At 45.2% G+C, this 21,949-nt stretch overlaps 1 protein-coding gene across 9 annotated transcripts in view; it reads right to left on the reverse strand.

Moving 5' to 3' along the window:
- The window catches only part of MYO19 (myosin XIX), a 49,359-nt gene that overhangs the window by 11,910 nt on the left and 15,500 nt on the right, over positions 1-21,949 (reverse strand). For 6 of the 9 annotated variants that reach the window (XM_080982860.1, XM_080982859.1, XM_080982863.1 and 3 more), the window contains 19 exons: positions 16,219-16,363; positions 15,450-15,594; positions 14,784-14,932; positions 14,153-14,266; positions 11,270-11,402; positions 10,388-10,457; positions 10,065-10,167; positions 8,878-8,974; positions 8,391-8,467; positions 7,957-8,047; positions 7,438-7,609; positions 5,852-5,925; positions 4,775-4,896; positions 4,539-4,652; positions 3,191-3,367; positions 2,129-2,287; positions 1,099-1,206; positions 833-903; positions 176-285 (listed from right to left, as the gene is read on the reverse strand). In XM_080982860.1, coding sequence (XP_080838986.1) covers positions 176-285; positions 833-903; positions 1,099-1,206; positions 2,129-2,287; positions 3,191-3,367; positions 4,539-4,652; positions 4,775-4,896; positions 5,852-5,925; positions 7,438-7,609; positions 7,957-8,047; positions 8,391-8,467; positions 8,878-8,974; positions 10,065-10,167; positions 10,388-10,457; positions 11,270-11,402; positions 14,153-14,266; positions 14,784-14,932; positions 15,450-15,594; positions 16,219-16,281 — 2,149 coding nt within the window. In that variant the 5' untranslated portion in view covers positions 16,282-16,363. Of the gene's footprint in view, positions 1-175; positions 286-832; positions 904-1,098; positions 1,207-2,128; positions 2,288-3,190; positions 3,368-4,538; positions 4,653-4,774; positions 4,897-5,851; positions 5,926-7,437; positions 7,610-7,956; positions 8,048-8,390; positions 8,468-8,877; positions 8,975-10,064; positions 10,168-10,387; positions 10,458-11,269; positions 11,403-14,152; positions 14,267-14,783; positions 14,933-15,449; positions 15,595-16,218; positions 19,679-21,737; positions 21,947-21,949 lie in introns of those variants that run through there. The other 3 variants (XM_080982862.1, XM_080982865.1, XM_080982864.1) reach the window with 3 other exon arrangements.

Below are 21,949 nucleotides of genomic sequence, written 5' to 3' on the forward strand. Positions count from 1 at the left end.
GCTGGCTCCCAGAAATAGCACCAGAAAGTCTGAAAAGAAAGAGAGATTTAAAGGGGGGGGGGGGAATTGACAGAGACTCTTAGATGGCTTTTCAGTGCACCAAGCTGGGAAAGATCAGTAAATTTCAGACATATTTCAAGTTACTAAGGGAAGTGACTTGATTAAAGAAACACACCGTTCCCCATAATGTGGGAGAAGCCATTCTCCTGATGCGTGGTGTTTGACTTTTGCTTTGGTGATCTCCTCAGCACTTTATAACGCTCCATGAAGCTTTCAAAGGAAATCCTGCCAGGTCAAAGGGAAGGGAGGGAGAGAGAAAAAAATCAGTCCAAAGCATTGTTGATTAAACAAGTGGAGTCCGGGGCATCCTGAACGCAACTCCCCCTGCTCGGCCTCTCCTACACTAAACGTGCCCACATTTCACTGGATGCCAGGACTGAACGCTCCACCTCCCCATCTATTCTGAACAGGAGAGAAGTGCTAAGAATTTCTGTCTGAGCAAGAGTGGTAGTGGCCTTTCCACGCAATGATGGGGTGGGGGGCATGTACACCCGCTTTTGTGATCCCCTCTCTTTTTCTACTTTAATTTTAGATGTGGTAGCACAAGGTTGCATCCTAGACTGACCTCCCTGTTGTGATTAGATATCTACTTGCAACCTACTTGTTTTATGGTGGGGGGACAGTGTAGTGTGGTTGTTGCCAGCAATCAGCCTGAATTTGTACAATCTACTCCCCCCACCCTAAAGGGAGAAGGAATCCAGATGAACATGGGCAAATCAGTGTCCCCCGAAATATAACAACAAGGGGCAAATGCAACTCTGGACAGCCTTACCGAATTGGAAAGCCTGCAGCGCTGATGTTGACAGCTTCCACGATGCCACACGCCTCCAGCTGCTGCAGAACCTGACAAAATAGGATGATTTTTAAAGGCAGGGCTGAGAGCTGGTGCCCATTCTAGTGACTTTAAATTAAAGGCCAGAGCTATGAATTAAGATGTCCCTGATTCAAATGTCACCTGCGGCACAGGTACTTATGTGGCCTTGGCACTGAGCTCCCCCCCCCCAGCTGGCTTTGGAAGTTCAATTCTGAGTGCATTACCTCGTCCTTTCGGAAAAGAGCTGCCTGGCAATCTGCGTTGGGCTTGATGCAGCGGATGTAGTGTGGGGTGGTGCTGTGCAGGATCTCCATCAGCTTCTCAAGTGACCCCTATGGGACAAACACAGGACAGCGCGTTGTGCTCATCATTCCCTCTATTTCCGACGCTCAGGCTGTGAGCGCTGATGAGTAGGGACGGGGGAGAAATTCATTTCAGTTCGTGCTTAAAGGCCAATTCAGCTAGTTCGCACTTTCTGTGTGGAGTGAAACACAACCATGCTTTGAAATGCACATGCCTCTGAATTTTGCTCTGGAGTTTTCCAGCCAAACGTTCTTATGTTAGGGTGGAGTGTGCATAAAAATACAGACAAATGCATTGTTTAGGGGAAATGGCATAGCAAAAATGTGTCCATTAAGAGAAAGTCGCACCATGACACCGATGGCATTTAAAAAGATAAGTATATATTGCAAACTGATGCGGAAATGCAGAGAGCTGAATTTAAGATTTGAAAAAACAAGAGAATCTTGTCCGAATTCCTAAAGGGCCACTGCTAGCCAATGGAGCCAATACTGAGCTAGCTGGACTAGTGGGTCTTACTCAGCGTAACTCAGCCTTTTATGTTTCTAATTCCCTGACATGGTGAGTGTTGTTGGCACTCTGGGCACACACAAACACATACCCAATTCGTGCAGAGGAACAGTGAGTCTGATCCTGCATGGCCTGAGCTTGCAACCTAGCAAACTGCCTAGAATCCTCAGCAAGACACAGCTCTATGACAGGATGCTTGGGAAACAAGGCCCTGTGGGAAACTGGTTCCCAGCCGCTGGGCATTTTGGAAACATCTAATCTAACATTACAGACGATTGTTCTGTGTACAGAATGACCATTTGTTCTGAGAATCCCAGGTTTTAGTCTATTTAACAAACACTAGCTTCTAGCCCTCACTGTTGTACAGAGAAGTGTGGAAGAAGAAAAACAAACAACAGCTTTGAAGGTACTTAGCTGAAAAAAAGGTATAAATATAGGGCAAACCTTGAATTTGGAGACTACTGTAACCACCACAGGTTTCATCTGAGTCCTGATGTCATTTGTGCTTGTTTTTTGGCTTGTGGTTTCCACAGGAAACAATTTCTGAAGCAAAGAATCCTGGGAGAGCTGTAGCAACAGAACCAGTTCTGGGGGGACGGGGTCCTTTTTTGAGAGCAGGGAAGAGAAGACAAGGAGCATGCAATTGTTATTATTTTCTGAGGGAAAACTGTAAAACATTTACAAGGAGCAGGAGGAAACATTATAGTTAGGACAACATATTTGCAAACAACTTGGGAGAAATTGGATGGAGAATACTTCCAACTTAACAAAATACTGTGACTTAAGGGAATATCCTGGACCAGGAGGCAATAACTGGGAGGCGATTTGGCACCACACCCAAAGAGCTCTTGCGCAAAACCCAAAGGTTTTGTTATTTCTGCAGCAGGGTCCCTGTCCCCAATGCCTTAGAGCCACCCGAACAGCCTGAAAGAGGCTTTATTGGTCCTGAGAATAAGTCTTCTCACACCTGGGCTGATTGGAGCCTATCAGAGTGAAAGGTGGGGAGTCGGCCACTGAGGGCGAGCTCCTACGCAGAAGAACATCAAGGAGCAGCTGTTCTATATGCTCCAAAGCTAAACATTTAGGAACACTAGAAACACAAGGTGCCTCAGTTTCAAGAGAACAGCGTGCAAGTTCTGTTATGTACAATGGAACGTCAAGGAACACACACTTTAAGGCACTCCAAAAGAAGGTATTGGAGCACTCCAAATCATTTGCCCATGTTTGTGTGCAGAAAGCTGTCCAAATAGCTGAAAGGCAACACATGGAGATCTGCAGTGATCATTGCAATGCATCCCTAATTATTATTGTTGTATAATAAGTTTAGTGCATAATCTTACAAGGATTTTTAAAAAAAATGCAAAAGGGGGCATGGCTGTGACTATCACAAAGGGACCCTGCGCATCTGAATTGGCCACTGGGGAAACCCAGCCAGATGGATGGGGTATAAATAATAAATTGTTGCTGCTGCTGCTGCTGCTGCTGATATTGCACTACTGAGTGTACCTTGTTCTTTTCCACCATTCCTTCCACCTGATAGCGGACATCCCCAGCGTAATGGGAAACAATGAAGTTGGGCTCCTTACTAAACCGGTCCCTGCTAACACACCGGTTATCAGACAAAGCCACGTCAATCCGGGTTTGAAGCTGGCTGGTGTTGGAGGGTCTGTTGAGGCGGCATTCCTAAGAGAGAGAAAGAGAGAGAGATGGCAAGAATGGGGAAAGTTGGACTGACAGAAGTGGGGAGGGGATGCCAAGTGAATTTTAATTGACACTATGGAGAGTAGCTCTATCAGTAAAGTAAGTGTTTGCCATTGTGGGTAAATCAAACCTCCAACTACAAAGGTATTACCTCTCTTGAGTCTTAGATCTGAGTGTTGGACTAAGACCTGGGAGACCAGGGTTCAGTTGTTATTATTAATTATTATTATTATTATTATTATTTTTATCCCATCTTTTCCCCAGACCAGGACTCAAGGTGGCTTACACAAATTAAAATGCAGAGATAAAACACAAAAGCTGGAAACATGTAAAAGATAATTGTCACCAAGTGATTATAATAATAATAAAAACTAATCTATTAAAATACAGATAAAGGTTCAAATCTCCACTCAGCCATGAAGTTCACTGGATGATTTTCAATGTTGTTGTTTTTAACTGATCATCTTCCTGCTGTGATGTCAAATGTTTTTTTGTGACCCATTCCACCCAAATTGTGTCCCTTAAAGCATTAACATTTCTTGTTTCGCAAAACCCACCTTTTACACTTTGGTCCCCGGAGGGTCAACCATCGGTCAACGTGGTCCTTGGTCTGAAAAAGGCTAACCACCCATGTTCAAGACAAAATCTCTTACTCCTCTGTAAATAGGAGGCTGTGCTGCCTTTGTGAAAAAGTTACAGGTGTTCAGGGTGTGAGTGCTAATGCTTATCAGCCAATGGGGAGCTGAAATATTACTATCCATGCACAAGATGGAAGGTTACTGTTTTTCTTTGTTACTATGGTATGCATTTTTGTGTTTTTATATTGTAAACTGCCCTGCGATCATAGGATGAAGGGCAGTATAGAAAGTTTAGTTAGTGAGTGAGTGAGTGAGTGAGTTAGTAAATGACTGAATGAATGAAGCCTGCAGGCTTGGGCTAGGGAAGCAGGAGGTTGGCAGAAGCACAATAAATAAATAAATTTGCTTCTCCCTAATCCTAGTCCAACAAACATTCTAACCACTATACCACACAGTCTTGGCTATATATATCCAAAGGCCTAATCCATGGATGTCAGCACTCTCAGAAAGCCAGGAATGACTAGTGGTTTCAAAGCAGGCCCAAATCATTGGAAACCTGAGCGCTCTGGACCCACCTCGTTCAGCAGAGAGAAGATGCTGACTGGGCTGCCTTCGATTACGTCCAGGCAGCACTGGTTGTCCTGGTAGCTGATGAAAGACCACTCCAGGCCTTCTGCAGCATACTCTTCCTGGGGAAACAGAAGGACGAGGAGGTGGGGCCACTCACAGCATGTTGGCCAAGTCCCCGCCCCGATGTTGGAACTGGGTGTTGCAAAACAGCCTCGTGGGAGAACCCGAACATGAGCATTACCTGCTGGGCTTTGAGAAAATGGCCTACAAAATGCTGCTGCAGTTTCTCGTTGGCATAGTTGATGCACAGCTGCTCCAGGTGGTTGTCCGGAAAAGATTCAAAGCCGTAAACATCCAACAGACCTGGAAGTTGGGGTGGGAGACAAGGTGGCTGATCCAGCAATCTGGGGTGCTTCGATTAAGACAATGTCCTGCCCTCCCCCACTCCAGGGCCGCCTATGTGGTGCCCGTGAAAAGTCTCTAGAAAAATCCCCTCCAAACTCCACAGCATACAAGAGAGGCTGTTTGCTCTTCCTGCTCAACTCCTGTCTGCACTGGGCTGTAGGAAGCTGTCTCATATCAAGCAAGACGATTGGTCTATATAGCTCAGTACTATCTACACCGACTGACAGCAGCTTGCCAGGGTTTCAGGCAAGAAGTCTCTCCTAGTCTTACTTGGATATGCTGAGGAATGAGCCTGGGACAGCAGATACTCAGCCACTGAGCTTTGGGGCCCTTCCCACTAGTTGCCAGGATTGGACACTACCCGCCCACCCATTCTGAACAGAGCAGAGGAGCATACAGCTTCTCTCTATAAGCAAGCATGGAGGTTGCTGATTGAAGTGCCTTTTCCACCACTGATGGGGATAGCTGAATTTTTTGGGGTGGGAAGCAGGGCATGTTGACATCATTTTGTGGTCCTATCTCTCCTGCTCTCTTAGATGTGGCAGGCATTTTGTGTCATGGTGCATGTCCCATGGCAGCAATCTCATGACTGGTGCCCACAATACTTCCTCAAAATTCAAAATATGCCCCATGGACCAAAACCCCACATTGTCAGCCTTCACCCGCAAGCAAAGGTGTAGTGGGATTCATGTGACCAGTCTAGAAATAAAGTTATTTGCAAATTGAAAGTATTCCCCACCTCCAACCCTACCCCGCCCTGGGTCTGAATGATTTATATCCAGGCTGCAGAATCCAGCTTTTTAAAAGCACAGAGTCTGGATTTCCTGGGTGCAAGATTCATATGTTTGTGTGTGTATACAGTCCAAACAACCCTGTAGATACCCCACACTCAGGAGGGATTGAAAAATGTTACCTATGAAGTTGCTCCAGACAGAAGGATCTGCATTGATGCTTCCATTGATTACGGCCACCAGCCAGTCAAATACCCTGCAATAGAAAAACACTACTGTGCCATCCCAATTGGCTGGAGAGATGGACACCCTGTTTGAAGCAGCTACAAAGGGAGGAGGCAGACACAGAGAAGTATAAATGTTTGTGACACAGATCTTGTGCAGGGCTTAATCTTCTAGCCTAAAATCTGTTTCAGTATTGAGACTGAGTCTTAGCACAAGTGAAAGAATGATCCTTTCCCCACCTTGCCTCCCCAAAAGCACATATGCTTTGTGCAGAGTTAACTTGAGGAATTGCAAAGATGGACTCAAACCAACATTTAAAGCAATGGCCCTGCAAAGGTTGTCTGATCAGACAACTCCCATCATCCCTCATCATTGGCTATTTGCTGGTTGGAGGCTGGTGGGAGTCGGGAGTCCAAAACATCTGGAAGGCCACAGGTTCCACATCAGTGACCTAAAAAACTGTGAACCTGAAAAGGTCTAAACACAAACTTGGCCAAGCTGATTTTCATTATGAGTGAGAGTTGCTCCGACTGAGTTGTGGCATATCTGCGTTGCAGGGTTCCAGCCAATCAGCCTTCCCCTTTTCCAGACACTCCATTCCATTCCATTCTCCACCCGTAACTCACGGCTTTCTATTTCCCCCCAATTCACAGTCAACATTCCTGACTATTGAGCATGCTCATGAGCACTCCAATAGCTCCCTCTTGTTTCTCAGTGGCCCCACTCTGCTACAATCCTGTTGGCACATACCACCCAACATCAGTATTAGAGGGAGACGTGGGTGCTTTCTTGATTTTTAAAAAAAATAAGTCTGATTTAAAAGGTTTTAAATATATGTTTCAGATTTGCTTGATGGTTGCTTTGCACAGGGTCTCCATAGAAGAAAGGGGACTAGGTCTATTGCGTCAGAGGTGGGAAATCCTCCTTCAGCCAGAGGCGGCAGTTCCGGGTGGGCGACCTCCCACAGGCCACATGCCAGTGGTGCGCAGGACCAGAGCAAACATGAATGGAAAGAAAATGTTCCATCTGAACGTTAGGCTAGTTTCTACACACACTCCTCTATCCCCCCTCCAGACAAGCAAAGAGGCACCATCAAGGTTCAGGGACACATCCCAGCCATGCCAATCATTTAAAGGGGGGGTATGAAGCTGGTGAGGGGTGTGGCTGGGAAGGAGGAGTGGCCCACAGAGAGCTCTGAGGGCCACAGAAAGTGTCCTGGAGGTTGCAATTGGCTCCCAGGCCTGAGGTTCCCCACTCCTGAATCAAGTAAACAGAATCATTATCATTGTCTTGCAGTTAAAACCACCTGGAGACTAGTGCAATGCAGCGAATAAAGCACTGGGCTTGGAATGTGAAAACCAAACCAGACCCAGATCTGCCGCACAGGTTATATTCTCCTCCACAGGCTTGCCTACCTTACAGGGGTGTTACCAGGACAGAATTAGGCTGCTCCTTTTCTTTTGGGGGAGAACAAAAGGCAAGGAAAGACAAAGGGAGAGGGTGACACAGAAGCAGCTCCTGAAACAAGGTCCAGAGCACTTACTTGGCATAGACGACCTTGGCAAGACAGTCCCTTCTCGTTCCACATTCAACCTTGGGGCAAGCCTTCTTGAATACCTGCCGTTGCTTCCCAGCCGTTATCGTCCGGATCCGCAGCGTTTCCAGCAACTGCTCTACGGGCACCTTTAATAATCTGGAAGCAGTCTTTGCAAATCCTGGGTTAGGAAGATTTTTTTTTTTTTAAGGTTCTGTGGCTATTTTAAAAAAAGATTCCCACTTAATCTCACAGTTTGTCCTTGGTTTACCACTCATTCTTTTCTGGGAGCACGACACCTCAAAAGTTCACACACAACGTTAAGCCAAACCACACTTTAGTGATTTGCCCTCTAAATACCCGCATGATGCTCTCTGTCTAAGCCATGGTTTGGAAGTATATTAGTGTGAAGGAGGCTACTGTAATTCTTGCCTACCATCCTGGGAACTTGGGTTGAAAGCTGTTCTAAAAATATAATGAATAATAAAACCGATTTGGTCAGGGATCGGAGGGATCATAGCGACTCACCTGTGGAGCTGTTGTCCAGTTCGCAAGGCTGCGACTCGTCCTCAGCCTCAGAGAATTGGATGTTTCCCAGGTGGAGAAGACCTGCTAATATCTGGGGGGGGGGGGGGAGAGATGAGATGCTTCAGGAGTGGGAGAACACTTTGGGGCACATACTGTAGACCATTCAGGTTAGCTAGGAGCCAGCACTCCAAATGTCCCTGCAGAATCTGGGTAGGAAGTCATCAATGTTCACCCTGCCAACGATTTAAGCCAGAGGTAGGGAACCTTTTTCACCTCAAGGTCTGTATTCCCTTGTGGGCAACTTTCTGAGGGCCACATACCACTGGGGAATGTGGCCAGAGACATGCCACTCTCCATCCTCCTTCCAGGCATTAGGAAGAGGCATTATCATAGTAAAGCCACTAGCAGGGGTACAGATCTGTGTTTCAACCAACCTTGAAAACATTATTCTGCGTGTAGCAGTCAATGCCCAGATGCGACATCGCCTCTCGTGTCACCTCAAAGGAGTCCTCTGTGGAAGAGAAAGAGACCCTCAAGTTAGAGAAGGAGATGGTGTGTCTCTTAAGAGTATTATCCCCATTGGGAAGAAACTTGTGAAATGGTGCCGCTGGTGGAGCAATGACTGGGTGGAGCAATGACTGCAAAATTTCTCTTTGTATAGAAGGATGGTTTCTACACACATTCACACACACCCCTCTTTAGCCTCCATCCAGGCAAGAATGTGGTAATAGTAACAACATCTCGAGGACCACAAGTTTCTAGTCCTCAAAGCAGCAGCAGTTGCAACCCCCCTGACAGATAACCATCCAAACTTTCCTTAATAGAGAGCCTACATTTATTTAAGCTTATTCTTAAACTTCCCCACTGTTTCCCCTAAAGCAGCTGAGGTTCCTTTTACAATATATGGTCCCAAAGCAACACCTTCTAGAGTCTTTTCAGGATTCGGAAGCCAGCAGAATTTTGCCCCTTCAGGGATGTCCCACTGCAGTCGTTCTTCGTGACTGGCACCTTTTGCAATCTGGAAAGGAGGAGTAAACAGTTCAGGCAATTCTCCTCAAAGCAAGCAATGGTAGCATAACCAGCAAATTATATACATGTGCGTGTAGAGAAATGTAGAGAAGAGTAAAATGAGGCAAGAAAAGGGAATCACTCTTTTCTTTCACATTAGATTCTCCATTAGATTTCTCTTTCACATTAGATTTAAAAGCAATGGCACAGTATGACATCATGCCAAAACCACGGTTTGGAGCCGAAACCGTGGTGGTTGTAGCCAAGCCCATTCTACTCAGAATAGACCTGTTGAAATGAATGGACTTAAGTTAGTCATGCCCATTAGTTTCAATGGGTTTACTCCGAGTAGAAGTCAGATACAACCCATGGTTTCCAAAGCGCACAACAGCCAAACAATGGATTTTGAGCAGCATTTCTGCTTTCATATTTTAAAATTTGTAGCTTATATTAAGAGAGGGAAAAGTTTTCATACAAACAAAAGAAAGTAACAAAAAGTATTACAATCATATGTAACATAAAATCTAGCTGAAGACAAAACAATTACAATATTTTCCATGCAAAGAGGCATTTTCCTAAACTAAGGAACTTGCATACAGATTTGCCAATTTAAAAAAATGAAGGAATGAGGAGTTAACATCATTGTTTTCTTTACTCCCCAATTACTAGTAATATACAGAAATATAAATAATATATGCCTGCCTAAACTTACTTTCACAAAACCCACACCTTGGAATAAACACGAGCGACTACACAGAATCCATCCCTAGAATCGGCAGACAGGGCAGGGAGAGATCCCTGCATGAAACCCTGGAGTGCTGCTGCCACCCAGTGTAGACAGTACTGAGCTAGATGAACCAATGATCTGATCTGGTATGAAGGCTGCTTCCTGTGTTAATTAACTGACATCAAATTATTTCAGGGGATTTGCTCTTTGTGTTCAGTTAATTTCGTAATACTTATTAAGTTTAAGTTACCGATTTTGGGACCCTCAAAGGAGAAGCTAGATACTGACTGTGCATTCCCCCACATGTAAACATACAAAAAGGTAAGGTCATGTATTTGAAATAATAACAACAAAAAACACAGAGGGCACAAACCTGGTAGAAGATATGAAAGTTCCTTTCACAGGGGGCTTGGTAGGCAACCCTTGTTTTCTCCAGCAGGAAAGTCTGGATGGAAGCACTTGTTAGATGCTGAGACCTGGAGAAAAACACTCAGAAATTATTTTTCTTTATATTTCTAAATATCTGGAAGTTTGTGAATCCCATCAATCCCAAGGATGCATGCCAAGTTCAGCACATGTTCTCATGGCAATAAAGACAGCACAAAAATTGCAGTTAGGAATCAGTGGCAATGTCAGCCAACTTCAGTGCTGTCGAGCTGTATGTATATATCTCTGGGTTTTTTTTTTAATTCTTACCTGTTTAACTGAAGCTGGATGTATTTGCCAAAACGGCTGCTGTTGCTGTTCCGAAGGGTACATGCGTTTCCTGCGAAGTCCAGCCCAAGTGGAGAACGAGAGAAGAGGCAGATTAATGATCAAAAAACAAAAACAACACACCAGTCAAGGCAATTCTCCCTATTAAGGAAGGAAATGTAGCGGATTGACGGACTCTGAGAATAGACAATTCACCATTCATATGGAGACAATGGGAAATCCCTGTTACTGTAGAAGAGGGTTGCCATATGGCTGGAATTCCCCGTACATAGCCAGAATACTGCAGTCGGAAGCAGTGTCCAGCTGAAATCTCAAAAATGTCTGGTAAAATCCAGAGGTATGGCAACCCATGTCGGCAGTGTCGTTTCTGGCAATTTTCCTTTAAAATAGCTCCAAAAAAGCTCAACAACTTTGGGCAAAACTAAAAATTGCTCAACAACTTTGGCAAAAAACCCACCTTTGTCTGGATTCTTACTTTTTGAAATATGGTAACCTTACTGTAGAACAGACATGCGAAACTCCTGGCCTGCTAGACCATTTCCCTGAAGCCGCACACATCTGTACCACCTGATGTCATATGTGGTATCAGGTGTGCAGAATATTAAGAAATGGCTGCGGATCAACAACTGGGAGCCTTAAAGTATAACGATTAGTACTTTGAAGGCAGTTTTCTATTTGGTGGCTTTTTAAAATTCAATTTGAAATGAAAGTCCAGCTGGGATTCTTTCCACTCAGGAAGCTTTCAAGTCATGGTTCACCTGCTGTCCACAGAACCCAAACCACAGTTCACACAATCTGTGGCTTGGCAGTTTGATCTGTGCTGCTACACTTGCAGGAATATATCTATTCAAAAGTCATATTTACCAAAGGCTTCCATTACTGGGTTGGAGTCCAACACCCTCTTCTCTATCCTTTCCACTGCCACGCTGCCTTTGGGGACGGTGGAGGACGAGGCAACTGTGGCGTAAAATTTCATCAGGCAACGGGAGGTCCATGTCTGGAAAGATGGTCATGAATGTGAGCTGTGGGCTGCTTTTGACAGATGTAATTGAATCAGAAAGGTGTTTACAGGGAGGAAAAGAGGGAGAGCCGCTTCAACGAGGCCACAAATGAAGAGCTAGTATTTTGAGACTGTTCCCACGTGCACAGAACTTGCTGTTGAATGCATGAACAGGCACTGCTCAGCTCACCTATGTGCTAAACAGAATGGCCAATGACTGTGGGCAACTTGGACTCATATGCTCCAACCTTCCTTCTCCTTCCCCATTTATCAGTATAGTAAAAAAAATATTGCCCCACCTGCCATCAATGCCAATACCGGGACAGGGTACAGAAAATAAATGCCAGCCAACCAAGTCTTAAACATACCAAACACATACTAAAATGTTCAGAACAAATAAAGCTGCAAAAAACTACAGAGCAAGTAAAACAATCCACCACCTCCAACCCTGCGATCAGCAGGTGAGGTGTTGGTGCTGCCATGGGGGGCTAGCTGGCGCCGACCTGCAGCATGGCCTTTTCCAGTGGTGGCTCCCAGTTTGTGGAATACCCTCCCTGGGGAGGTGCATCTGTCTCCCTCAATACTGACTTTTCAGGATGATTTGAAAGACATTCATGTTTACCCAAGTGATTGATAGCTGAAAGATACTGATCCTGACAACCCTGAAATCATGGGCTGAGGGAATGTGATTGCTTTTACACTGTTTTTGAATGTTTCTAATGGTCTTGTTTTCATGATATGTTTGTGGCCCTGGTGAGATATATAATAAATAGAATTAAGTTTAAGATATTAACTGATGCGAAAGAAAGAGGGGGCTTTGCCCTGCCAGATCTAAAATTGTATTATGAGGCCGCAGCGTTCTGCTGGCTAAAAGACTGGCTACTTCTTGAAGACACTGACGTGTTGGACTTGGAAGGGTTTAACAATACTTTTGGATGGCATGCATACTTATGGTACGACAAGGTTAAAGCAAATAAGGCCTTTAAGAACCATATTGTCAGAAAATCACTGTTTAATGTCTGGACAAAATATAAAGACTTGTTGGAAAACAAAACTCCAAGGTGGCTTTCACCTTTGGAAGCTAAGGCCCGAAAAAGACCCAATATGGAGGCTAAATGGCCAAAATATTGGGAAATACTAGAAAAAGATGGAGATAACTGGAAATTGCAGAGTTTGGAGAAAATGAAGGATAAAGTGCGAGACTGGTTACATTACGCTCAGATTAAAGAAGTCTTTAAAAATGATAAGAAATTAGGGTTCCAGGTGGAGAAATCGAAACTAGAAACAGAACTGTTAGAACCAAAGTCTAAGGTACTTTCAAGGATGTATAACTTGCTGCTAAAATGGAATACACAAGATGAAATGGTTAAATCGGCTATGATAAGGTGGGCGCAGGACATTGGGTATAATATCATGTTTGAGGACTGGGAAAGGTTGTGGAGTACTGGGCTGAATTTTACTGCATGTAATGCTTTGAAAGAAAATGTAATGAAAATGATATATAGATGGTATATGACCCCAGTCAAACTTGCAAAAATATACCACCTGTCTGATAATAAGTGTTGGAAATGTAAAGAGAGTGAAGGAACATTCTTCCACCTCTGGTGGACCTGCCCTAAAGTGAAGGCGTTCTGGGAAATGATTTATAATGAACTGAAAAAGGTATTTAAGTATACCTTCACAAAGAAACCAGAGGCCTTTCTTTTGGGTATTGTCGGCCAAGGGGTGGTAAAGAAGGACTGGACATTTTTTATGTATGCAACAACAGCAGCAAGGATACTTCTCGCAAAGCACTGGAAAACTCAAGATCTACCCACACTGGAAGAATGGCAGATGCAACTGATAGACTATATGGAACTGGCCGAGATGACCGGCAGAATTCGTGACCTGGGAGAAGAGAAGATGGAGGAGGACTGGAAGAAATTTAAGAATTATTTACAAAAACATTGTAATTTGAGTGAATGTTAAGCAGGATGCTAGATCATAAATAATTGAGCACCATTAACTTTGATGATTTAAGATAATAAGTGAGATTGAGAAAATATAAACCTTTTTGAGAATTATAAGATTATAAACACATAGATGGGATATAAGAATGCAAATAAGATAATAAATTGCTGGTAAAAAGTTATAATGATGAAAGTGGGAGCGGGAGGTGTGAGGAAGTCCAAAGAAAATGTGAAATTATGTTAAGATATTTGTTATACTGTTCATTATATTTATTTTTATTGTAAACCCCAATAAATATTTTTTTTTTAAAAAAGAGATATATAATAAATAAACAGCTTACACAATTTTAAAATGCCTGAGCATATAAATAAAGTCTTAGCCTGGGGCCAAAATGACAGCACCGGCATCGGTTGAGGAAATGCGGCCCTTGGGTCAAAAAAAGTTCCCCACTCCTGGGTCATAATAAGTGATGGTTTCCCAAGCTTGGATTCAATAGGAAACTGCAGTGTGTTATCAAAACCAAAAGTGGATGGCTCAAAAGGACACTTGGAGAAAGCTCCCTGCATGTGGCAAACAATGACATCAGGGCTACATCGCACCTTTCTCAGATATGGTAGCTGTCCACATGCAGGGAACTTTGCACAGATCAGGAAAAGCCTTGTACTTTGAGGTAATGCATGAAAGAAAAAGTTATGTTTGCTATTCACCTACACAAGCCAGCAACATGGTCTTCCCCCAGAGATGGGTGAGCAGGCAGCCGATCACAGAGAGATGCTTGAAGGAAGTATTTCCCTTACCTTCCCAGCTCCGCTTTCGCCGCTCACAATGATGGACTGGTTTACAGGTGGGATCTGGCTCTGGACATTCCTGTAGGTCTCCTCTGCTACCACGAAAACATGAGGTTTGAGTTCCTAAGAAGCAAAAGAGTGAACACAGTTGTGTTTTTGGAAGGGTAAAGCTACTGTCAGGTGCAGCTCACTAAATGCAGGGGAGGGAAACCTGTGGCCTCTGGATCTTGCAGACTTCAGCCCCCATCATCTGTGACCATGGGCCACCCTGGCCAGGGATGATGGGAACTGTAGTCCCTTGGATCCCTAGATCTGCACACCAGCTCTCCTCACCCCTAACCATTGGGCCAGGCTGACTGGGGCTGATGGGAATTGGAGTCCAAAAGGCAGTGGAGGGTTGCATCTGTTCCCCACCCCGGGTTAATGGCTTAGTGGGAACTTAAGGGCGATGATGGATGCAGGGCAGATGGGAAGCCTGCAACCTTCCCTAACTCATCATGCCTTCTGTGCCAAAAGTGCAGCCTTTACAGCTTCCCTCTTAAAAGCCACCAACGGTTAAGTTATTTTCCAGGCATCTCCTGGGAAAGATCTCATTTGGCAGGGCTAAGCTGGTGCAGTTCTCCCTCCACCCCTCACTCACCTGAAGGCGGGGGGCAGTGTGGTAGTCCCTCATGAGCTCGAGCGAGTAGAGAGGCGGAATCGGCCGAAAGGGGTTGACTGCCACCAGGCTGCTGCCGGCATTGGTGTAAAACACGTTGATGGCGTATCTCGCTTGCAGGCACTTCAGGACTGAGAATGGCGGAAGGTTTCATCAATGGCAAGAAATGTGCTATTACATGTTTCCGAATTCAACCTCCCTTTTTCCCCACACAAGGCAGAAGTGGGGAAGCTGTAAGACTCCAAATGTTGGAGCTGTAGCCCAGCAATATCTAGAGAGATACAGCTTCCCTCACTGCTGGTATAAATTATAGACAGCTGAGGGACCGGGATCTTTTTAGTTCAGCCCCAATCCCAAGAACCAAGGTGAGGCGGGTTTATTTTTGGGGGGGAGGGGCATAATGGAATAATTGCACTAGGGGAAATGAGTTTGTTCTTTGCATGTGGGAGAATAATCCAGTCACATCTTGCTGCGACCAAAAAACGGAGACCGGGGCAGAACAGAAGGGTAGGCCCACAGCCTGGGGTGCCGGGTGATGCTGAGGGCTGCATGAAATTGGACCAAGGTGAACCAAGGGCCACAGGTTCACCACCCCGGTCTTCTAGTGACATGTGAATGCACAGCGGCGTGTTTGTTTTTAAACCCTACCAGTTGTGGTGGTCACAGGATTCACTTTGGTAAGGTCATCAAAGCAATGGAGCTGCCGTTCGTCACCCAAGAAGGATTTGACATCTTCCCCGAGACCATTCTCTTCATCACAACTGGGGGCCGGGTGACTCTTTGCGCCATTCACCTGAAGGAAGAGGCAGAAGGAGATGCCACTAAGTGACCAAAACACCAGGATGGTGATTTTGTCATATAAAAAGCTGCCCTGAAAATAAGTTTACAGGCAGGTAAGGCTGGGATCCGCTCCTGTGTGAAACCCTGGAGAGCCGCCACCAGTCGGAAGTCCCGGGTTCAATCCTTGGCACCTCCAGGCACAAATTCCTTTGAAATTCTGGAGCCTCTGTCCATCAGTGTACGCAATACTGAGCTAGATTGATCAAAGGCCAGCCTTAGTTTAAGGCAGATTCCTATGTTCCTATCAAAGCTGGCCTTTAAATTCAGAACCATGAAGACTAGATTCTTGCTTTAATTTTAGGGAAGAGCTGTAGCTCAGCAGTAGAGGCCCTGTTCTGTTTGGAGAAGGTCTCAGGCTCAGTCCCCAGCAGCTAGGAGACACTCCCTGCCTGAAACCCTGAAGAGTTGCTGCCAGCCAGTGCAGATAGCACTGAGCTAGACGGACCCCATGGCCAGACTCAGTATCAGGCAGCTTCTTAGCTTCTGGACAGGCAGCCATATGATCTGCTCCCTGGATGGCTTCCTGGCACTACTGGAAGCCTTTCCATATTACCATCTTAGCTTTCCCTGACATTACCTGCTTGGGCATTTTTTCTCTTCTCATTTTGGGAGGCTTTGAAGTTCGTGTTGGAGAATGCATTGGAGTACTACCAGCTTGGCAAAATCTCAACGGTGGCGGACTTCAGGTTGCAGGAAATCTCAAGCAAGAGAAATGAGGAGCCCTGAATAGAATGAAGAAGGTTGTTTACTTGAAGCGGTTTTGGCAACCTGCAATATGCTACTGAGTGTGACAGGGAAGGCTTCAATGGGCCGCGTGATAGATAAATCATGGGGTGGGGAACCTTTTTTTCAGCCTAAGGGTCACACTCCCTTCTAGGCCACATGCCAGGGGCAAAAGTAGATGGAGCAAGAAAGGTGTGTTTTACTGAGGCTAATTTCTCCATATACTCACACACACTGCTTTCTCTCCTCCATCCAGGCAAACAAGGGGCCTTATCAGAACCAAGGGCACCTTACAGCCAGACACCAACACTCAAGGAAGGTGCAAAGCAAAACAGAGAAGAAGGTGTGGCCTAGACGGCTGCATATGCATCCAGTCCAACTTTTTTAGATTAAAAACAGGGTTGCGTGTTTTCCAGGACATGCTCCCAGGTGAGGCATGTGACCTGCGCTGCTATCTCCCCCCACAAATGCTTTTTTCAGGGTGTGAGATCACAGCACCCAAAATACCCGCCGCAATTTCACATTGAGATATGGGATGTTCCCCCTTTTTTCCCCAGGACACATGGCGGGTATGCATTTGACCTGGGGATCTACTCTAAGGTTCCCCACCTTCAGGATAGAAAATAACGAGCTCGATGGAGCAATGGTCTGACACAGTACAAGGCAGCTTCTTCTGTTCCTATTTAAATTGGCCCTTAGTACAACACCATGAGGACTGGAAACTTGTTTTATCTTGTGAGGGAAGAGCTGTAGCTTGGTCCTGTGTTGTATCCCCAGCATCTCCAGGTACGGCTGAGAACGCCGCTTTCTATATTCCAGCGCTCTGAGCAACAGCAAGCGTCTGGGTCTAGTGAGGCAAAGTGGGGCCTGGGGACTATCCCCAGGGTCGATTATGCAAAATTGAATGGGAAGGGGCAACATCACAAATCCCTAACTGAAAAAAACAGTTTAGAGAAATATCTGTTTGCACTCTGGCGTCCTTTTGGATTAAGGATAGCAAAGTGGATTCTTCCCCTTCCTTAAATGTAAGGTTTCCCGGCTGTTATAAACAGATTTGTGGGAGGAGGGAAAAGAAGGCCTGTGGGGAAAAACGACAACAGAACATTTTTGCACGGGCGTGACCAGTGGAAAGTTACACGCCAGGGAAACAAAAAACAAAAAACCATCCAGCAACCCAGACTGCTGGTTCTATCCAGCAGCAGCAAATCCAACCAGCAGATTTAAGCTATGGGATGTTGTTTTTATTAACTTCCCCTGTGATCATTCCACTGGTTAGGATTCTCCCCCCCCCCCCATCAAAAATAATTATGCTTAAGAGATAGTCCCATACTATTCACTGACAGCTACTATTTGTGGGATTTGCAGTAAAATGTTGCAGCATGGAATGTGCCCATTCAGGCTTCCTGCAAGCCTGGTTTTTCCATTCCCAGTTACACCCCCCCCCCAAGTTATCTGCAGGAGGCTGGTTTTACCTCTGCTCCCTTATGTTGGGTGATATCCAACATCAGCCATGCTCAGAGTTACACCCATTCTTCTTGCTTCTCTATACTCCCTGTACTAATGAGAGAAGACCCTGACCCAAGTCTTCAGTCCATGCCAGAGTATGCAGAAGAGGGGACTGGTGGCAATCACAAATCGTGGCTGGCTAGTAAGCCAAGGCAGTACAAAAAATATTAATCATTTTTTTTAAAGGAGTGGGGCGCAAAGAAGAGACAGGGCTCCAAAAACAACTCAAGTGAACACTGAACATGCTTAGTGAGCATGGAATGCTGACTGTCTGAAGTCAATAACATTGGGGGGGAAACCCACATCAGGAACAATAAAGCTATTCTTTCCTTAACTCTGAAGATCCATTGTTGGCCTCTTTGTGGATTACAGTTACCCTTTAAACAACCTGTCCTGCTTATAAAGGATTATTAGAACAGATTTCCACACACAAACCCACTCTTCAGCTGGGTGCCAAGGCAGGTGGGTCTCCTAATTCTCACTGAGCCTCTATTTGCGGTAACAGCAATGTGTGATACCACATTCAGGATTCAAGAGCCTTAAAATCCCCTTGGCAGACCAGACCAAAAATCCGTCCATTGCCCTGTCTCCAACAGAAGACAGTTGTGATGCTTCTGGGAAGCTCCCAAACAGGACATGATGGGAATTTAAACACCCCTGATTGGTTGTCAAGTACTTAAGACATGTTGTGTTTTAAGTATGGGAGGGGGAGAATGTAAAAGCAGCATGAGGGAGGACAGCCGCTTCTGTGCGACAACTGAGCATTCGAGAAGTGACTCAATAAGCTTGGATCATTATAAGGCCTTGCAATCAAGAGTTCGGCCACTGGACCCTGGGACCTGAGATGTCAGTATGAAGGCAGAAGAGCAGAGGAGAGGAAGGAAGGGCCTTAGTGCAATAGGAGACACTAACAGATCCTTGGCCAGGGGGTGGCTGGGCTCCCACCCCTCCATCCTTACAACAGCCCCCCAGTACATAATTGTTGGCCAATGACCTAAAGTGATCCAGCCCATGTATCACAATATAAAACAGCACAATAGCTGATTGAGCTCCATGCTGCAACCACACTGCTCTGATCAACTTAAGTTTGCACTTCTCTCGCCAGAAGCAGAGAAAATGAGGAAAGACGGGCAACAGCTCAGTGGTACAGCATCTACTCTGCAGGCTGAAGGTACCAGGCTCAGTTTCCAGGTGGGGATGGGAGGTCTTGTCTGAAATCCCGGAGAGCCACTGTCAGTCGGTGTGGATGATACTGAATTACCGATAATCCAGCTGCAACTTCCTGTGTTTCAAATACTTTCATGAATGTCTGTATACACTTAAGGGCTAGAAATCTGGGTTGTTGTTATTGTTTACTATAAATAAACATCTGGAGTCTATGCAAAATGGCACTTAAATGTGTGGAATGAGCTTAGGTCAGTGGCAGACATATTTTGCATGCACAAGGTTGCAGGTTCAATCCCCGGCATCTCCAGGTAGGAAAACGGTCATCTAAAGCCCTGCAGAGCTGCTGCCAGTCAGTGTAGACAACATTGCGCTAGATGGACCAATGGTCTGACTCGGTATCAGACAGCTTTCTATGTTCCTAAGAAGTGATCTCTGGTTTACAGATGTGTATATTTCATTTCTTCCTGAAAACTGCATACTCTGTTACATCTGTTTAGGCACCAGGCAAAAACATTCCTCTTCTCCCAGACCTTTTGCTAATTAAACAACCTATGGTCTTTTAAACTGTGTGTATGTAGGTTACTATCCTATGGTAAGTATTTTTGTATTTTTTTATTGCAAACTGCCCTCTGATCCTCAGATAAAGGGCAGAATAGAAGTAATAATAATAATAATAATAATAATAATAATAATAATACTGTCTTTCTACTTCAGTGTATTCAAGGCCTTCCAAAGTTTTATTTATTTATAATTTTTTTATTCTGTTTTCCAGACGACGATAATCTCTCAGATCAAGTTACGTTAGAAATAAGAGAGAGACAGGCCCTGGCATCAGGCTTAGAAACAAAAAAGGCCAGAAACAATAAAGGAAATTCAGAGTGGAGGGAAAGGAAAGGGAGAGGGAGAGGGAGAGATCAGCCCTTCAAGGCCCAAACTAAGTGGTAAGCAAACTGGTCCCCTTCAGACGCTGCTGGACTCAAACTCCCATCAGCCCCAGACAACATGGCAAATGGTCAAGGATTATGGGAGATATAGTTCAGCATCATCGGGGGGGGGGGCACAGCTTCCCCATCCCCCATCTATGGAGATCAGCTAAGAGAGCAAACTTTGAGCCTCCAAGTAGAGGGACAGTCTACCTGAATACTGGGGTCCCACAGGAGGATGGAAGAGCAGACACCTTCTTGTTCCACTTGTGGATTTCCGGAGACCCCTGGATAGTCATCATTGGCAACGGATGTCCTGAACTTTGGGTTTGATCAGGCAAGGTCACTGCACTTTTTTTTTTTTAAAGTCACATGCTGTGACACATTGTTGTTACAATGACGGAAAATGCTGTATTTCGAATTAGCTTTACCCAGTGTGCCTTGCATACGATTTTTTTGTCAACAAAGAAAAGTCCAAAGGCCCCAAAAGATTCACCCAGTTTTTAGCCAAGCTTGCCTAGACACACACTCCAATTTCAAGCAAGCCTCTGCTCCAAGTGGGACATGTTTTGAAACATGCACAGTTCAGATTAATAAAGGATCTGACCTATCCACTCTGAGCCTCCACAGCCAGAGGGTATAAAATTGATCCCCCCCCCCCCCCGTATATAACTAAATATCACAACAGCCTTATGAGGGAGGTAAGACTGATTCTCCCTACTCCCAGTTCAATGTGCTAACCCAGGTGCAGGGAACCTTTGGCCCTCCAGATGTTGTTGAACTACAATTCCCATCATCTCTGACAATTGGTTATGTTTGCTGGGGCTGATGGGAGTTGCAATTCAGCAAAATTTGGAGGACCTAGGCATCCTATACATGTTTACTCAGAAGACAGTACTGCTATGTTCAGTGGGCTTACTCCCAGGTAAGCGTGTTGACATTATAGAATCATGGCAGCCTAGCATTTGTAGAGCTAAAATTGAAAAGGGGCGGGGGTGGGGTCGTCATTGAAAAGCCAAATAAAAGAAACCCCAAAAAGGTATAAACATACAACGTTGGACAGGAACACATCAGAAGATGTAGAAGAAGCTTAAAGCCAGGGATCAGCAACGCTTATTATTACTATTACTATTACTATTATTATTATTTATGCAAGTTTCTCTATCCCACTCTTCAAGCCAATGCCTAAGGGTTAGCCTAAGGGTGACTGATGAAAAACAGATAACAAATAAAATCAAAATAGATGAAAAACTCTTAAAACATAACAAACTACAAACTAAAGGAAGTGATTTATATATTGTTATGAGAGGGGGGTACTGAGGGATTTGAAAATCAAACCCCCTTCCCCTTTCATAGAAACATAGGAGGAGGTGTCATATACAGAGTCAGACTACTGGTCTATCTAGCTCATTGCTGTCTACACTGACTGGCAGCAGCTCTTCAGGTTTTCAGGCAGAGGCCACTCCCAGCCCCACCCGAAGATGCGGGGGATTGAACCTGGGACCTTCTGCATGCCAAGCAAATGTTCTACCACTGAACTATGGTCCTTTCCCACTGGGATCCTTCCTTTGCTCTTCAATGAGTGGGAAAAGAACTCTGCACACGCTTAAGGGAACTCTTGCTTCATTCTGAAGCAGCATGTGGAGTGGGGGGGAGGGAATAAGTTGTGGGGCTTAAACTAAGAGATCAGCATTTCTGGAGAGAGAAATAACTACATTTATAAGGAGCAGATGCAAAGAAAGCAGAGAGAAAGAGATTTGAGGCTAAATGGACTCACCCGTTCCATGTATATATGGAGGAGGAGAGGATCGAGAGCGACCGGCGAAAAGCAACGTCCTCCGGAGGCAGGCGAAGGACGGCTCAGCCAGTCCCGGGCAAAGGCGGAGCTGGAGGCGGAGGCTGCTGGGTTTGAATCGGAAGGGCTTCCAGACTCCCTGGAAGATCCGGATTTGACGCCCCGCCTCTGGGATGCGGAGCCCGATTTCGGAT

The sequence above is a fragment of the Podarcis pityusensis genome (genome assembly GCF_964106645.2).
Source record: "Podarcis pityusensis genome assembly, chromosome: 15".
In the NCBI taxonomy this organism is placed as follows: domain Eukaryota; kingdom Metazoa; phylum Chordata; class Lepidosauria; order Squamata; family Lacertidae; genus Podarcis; species Podarcis pityusensis.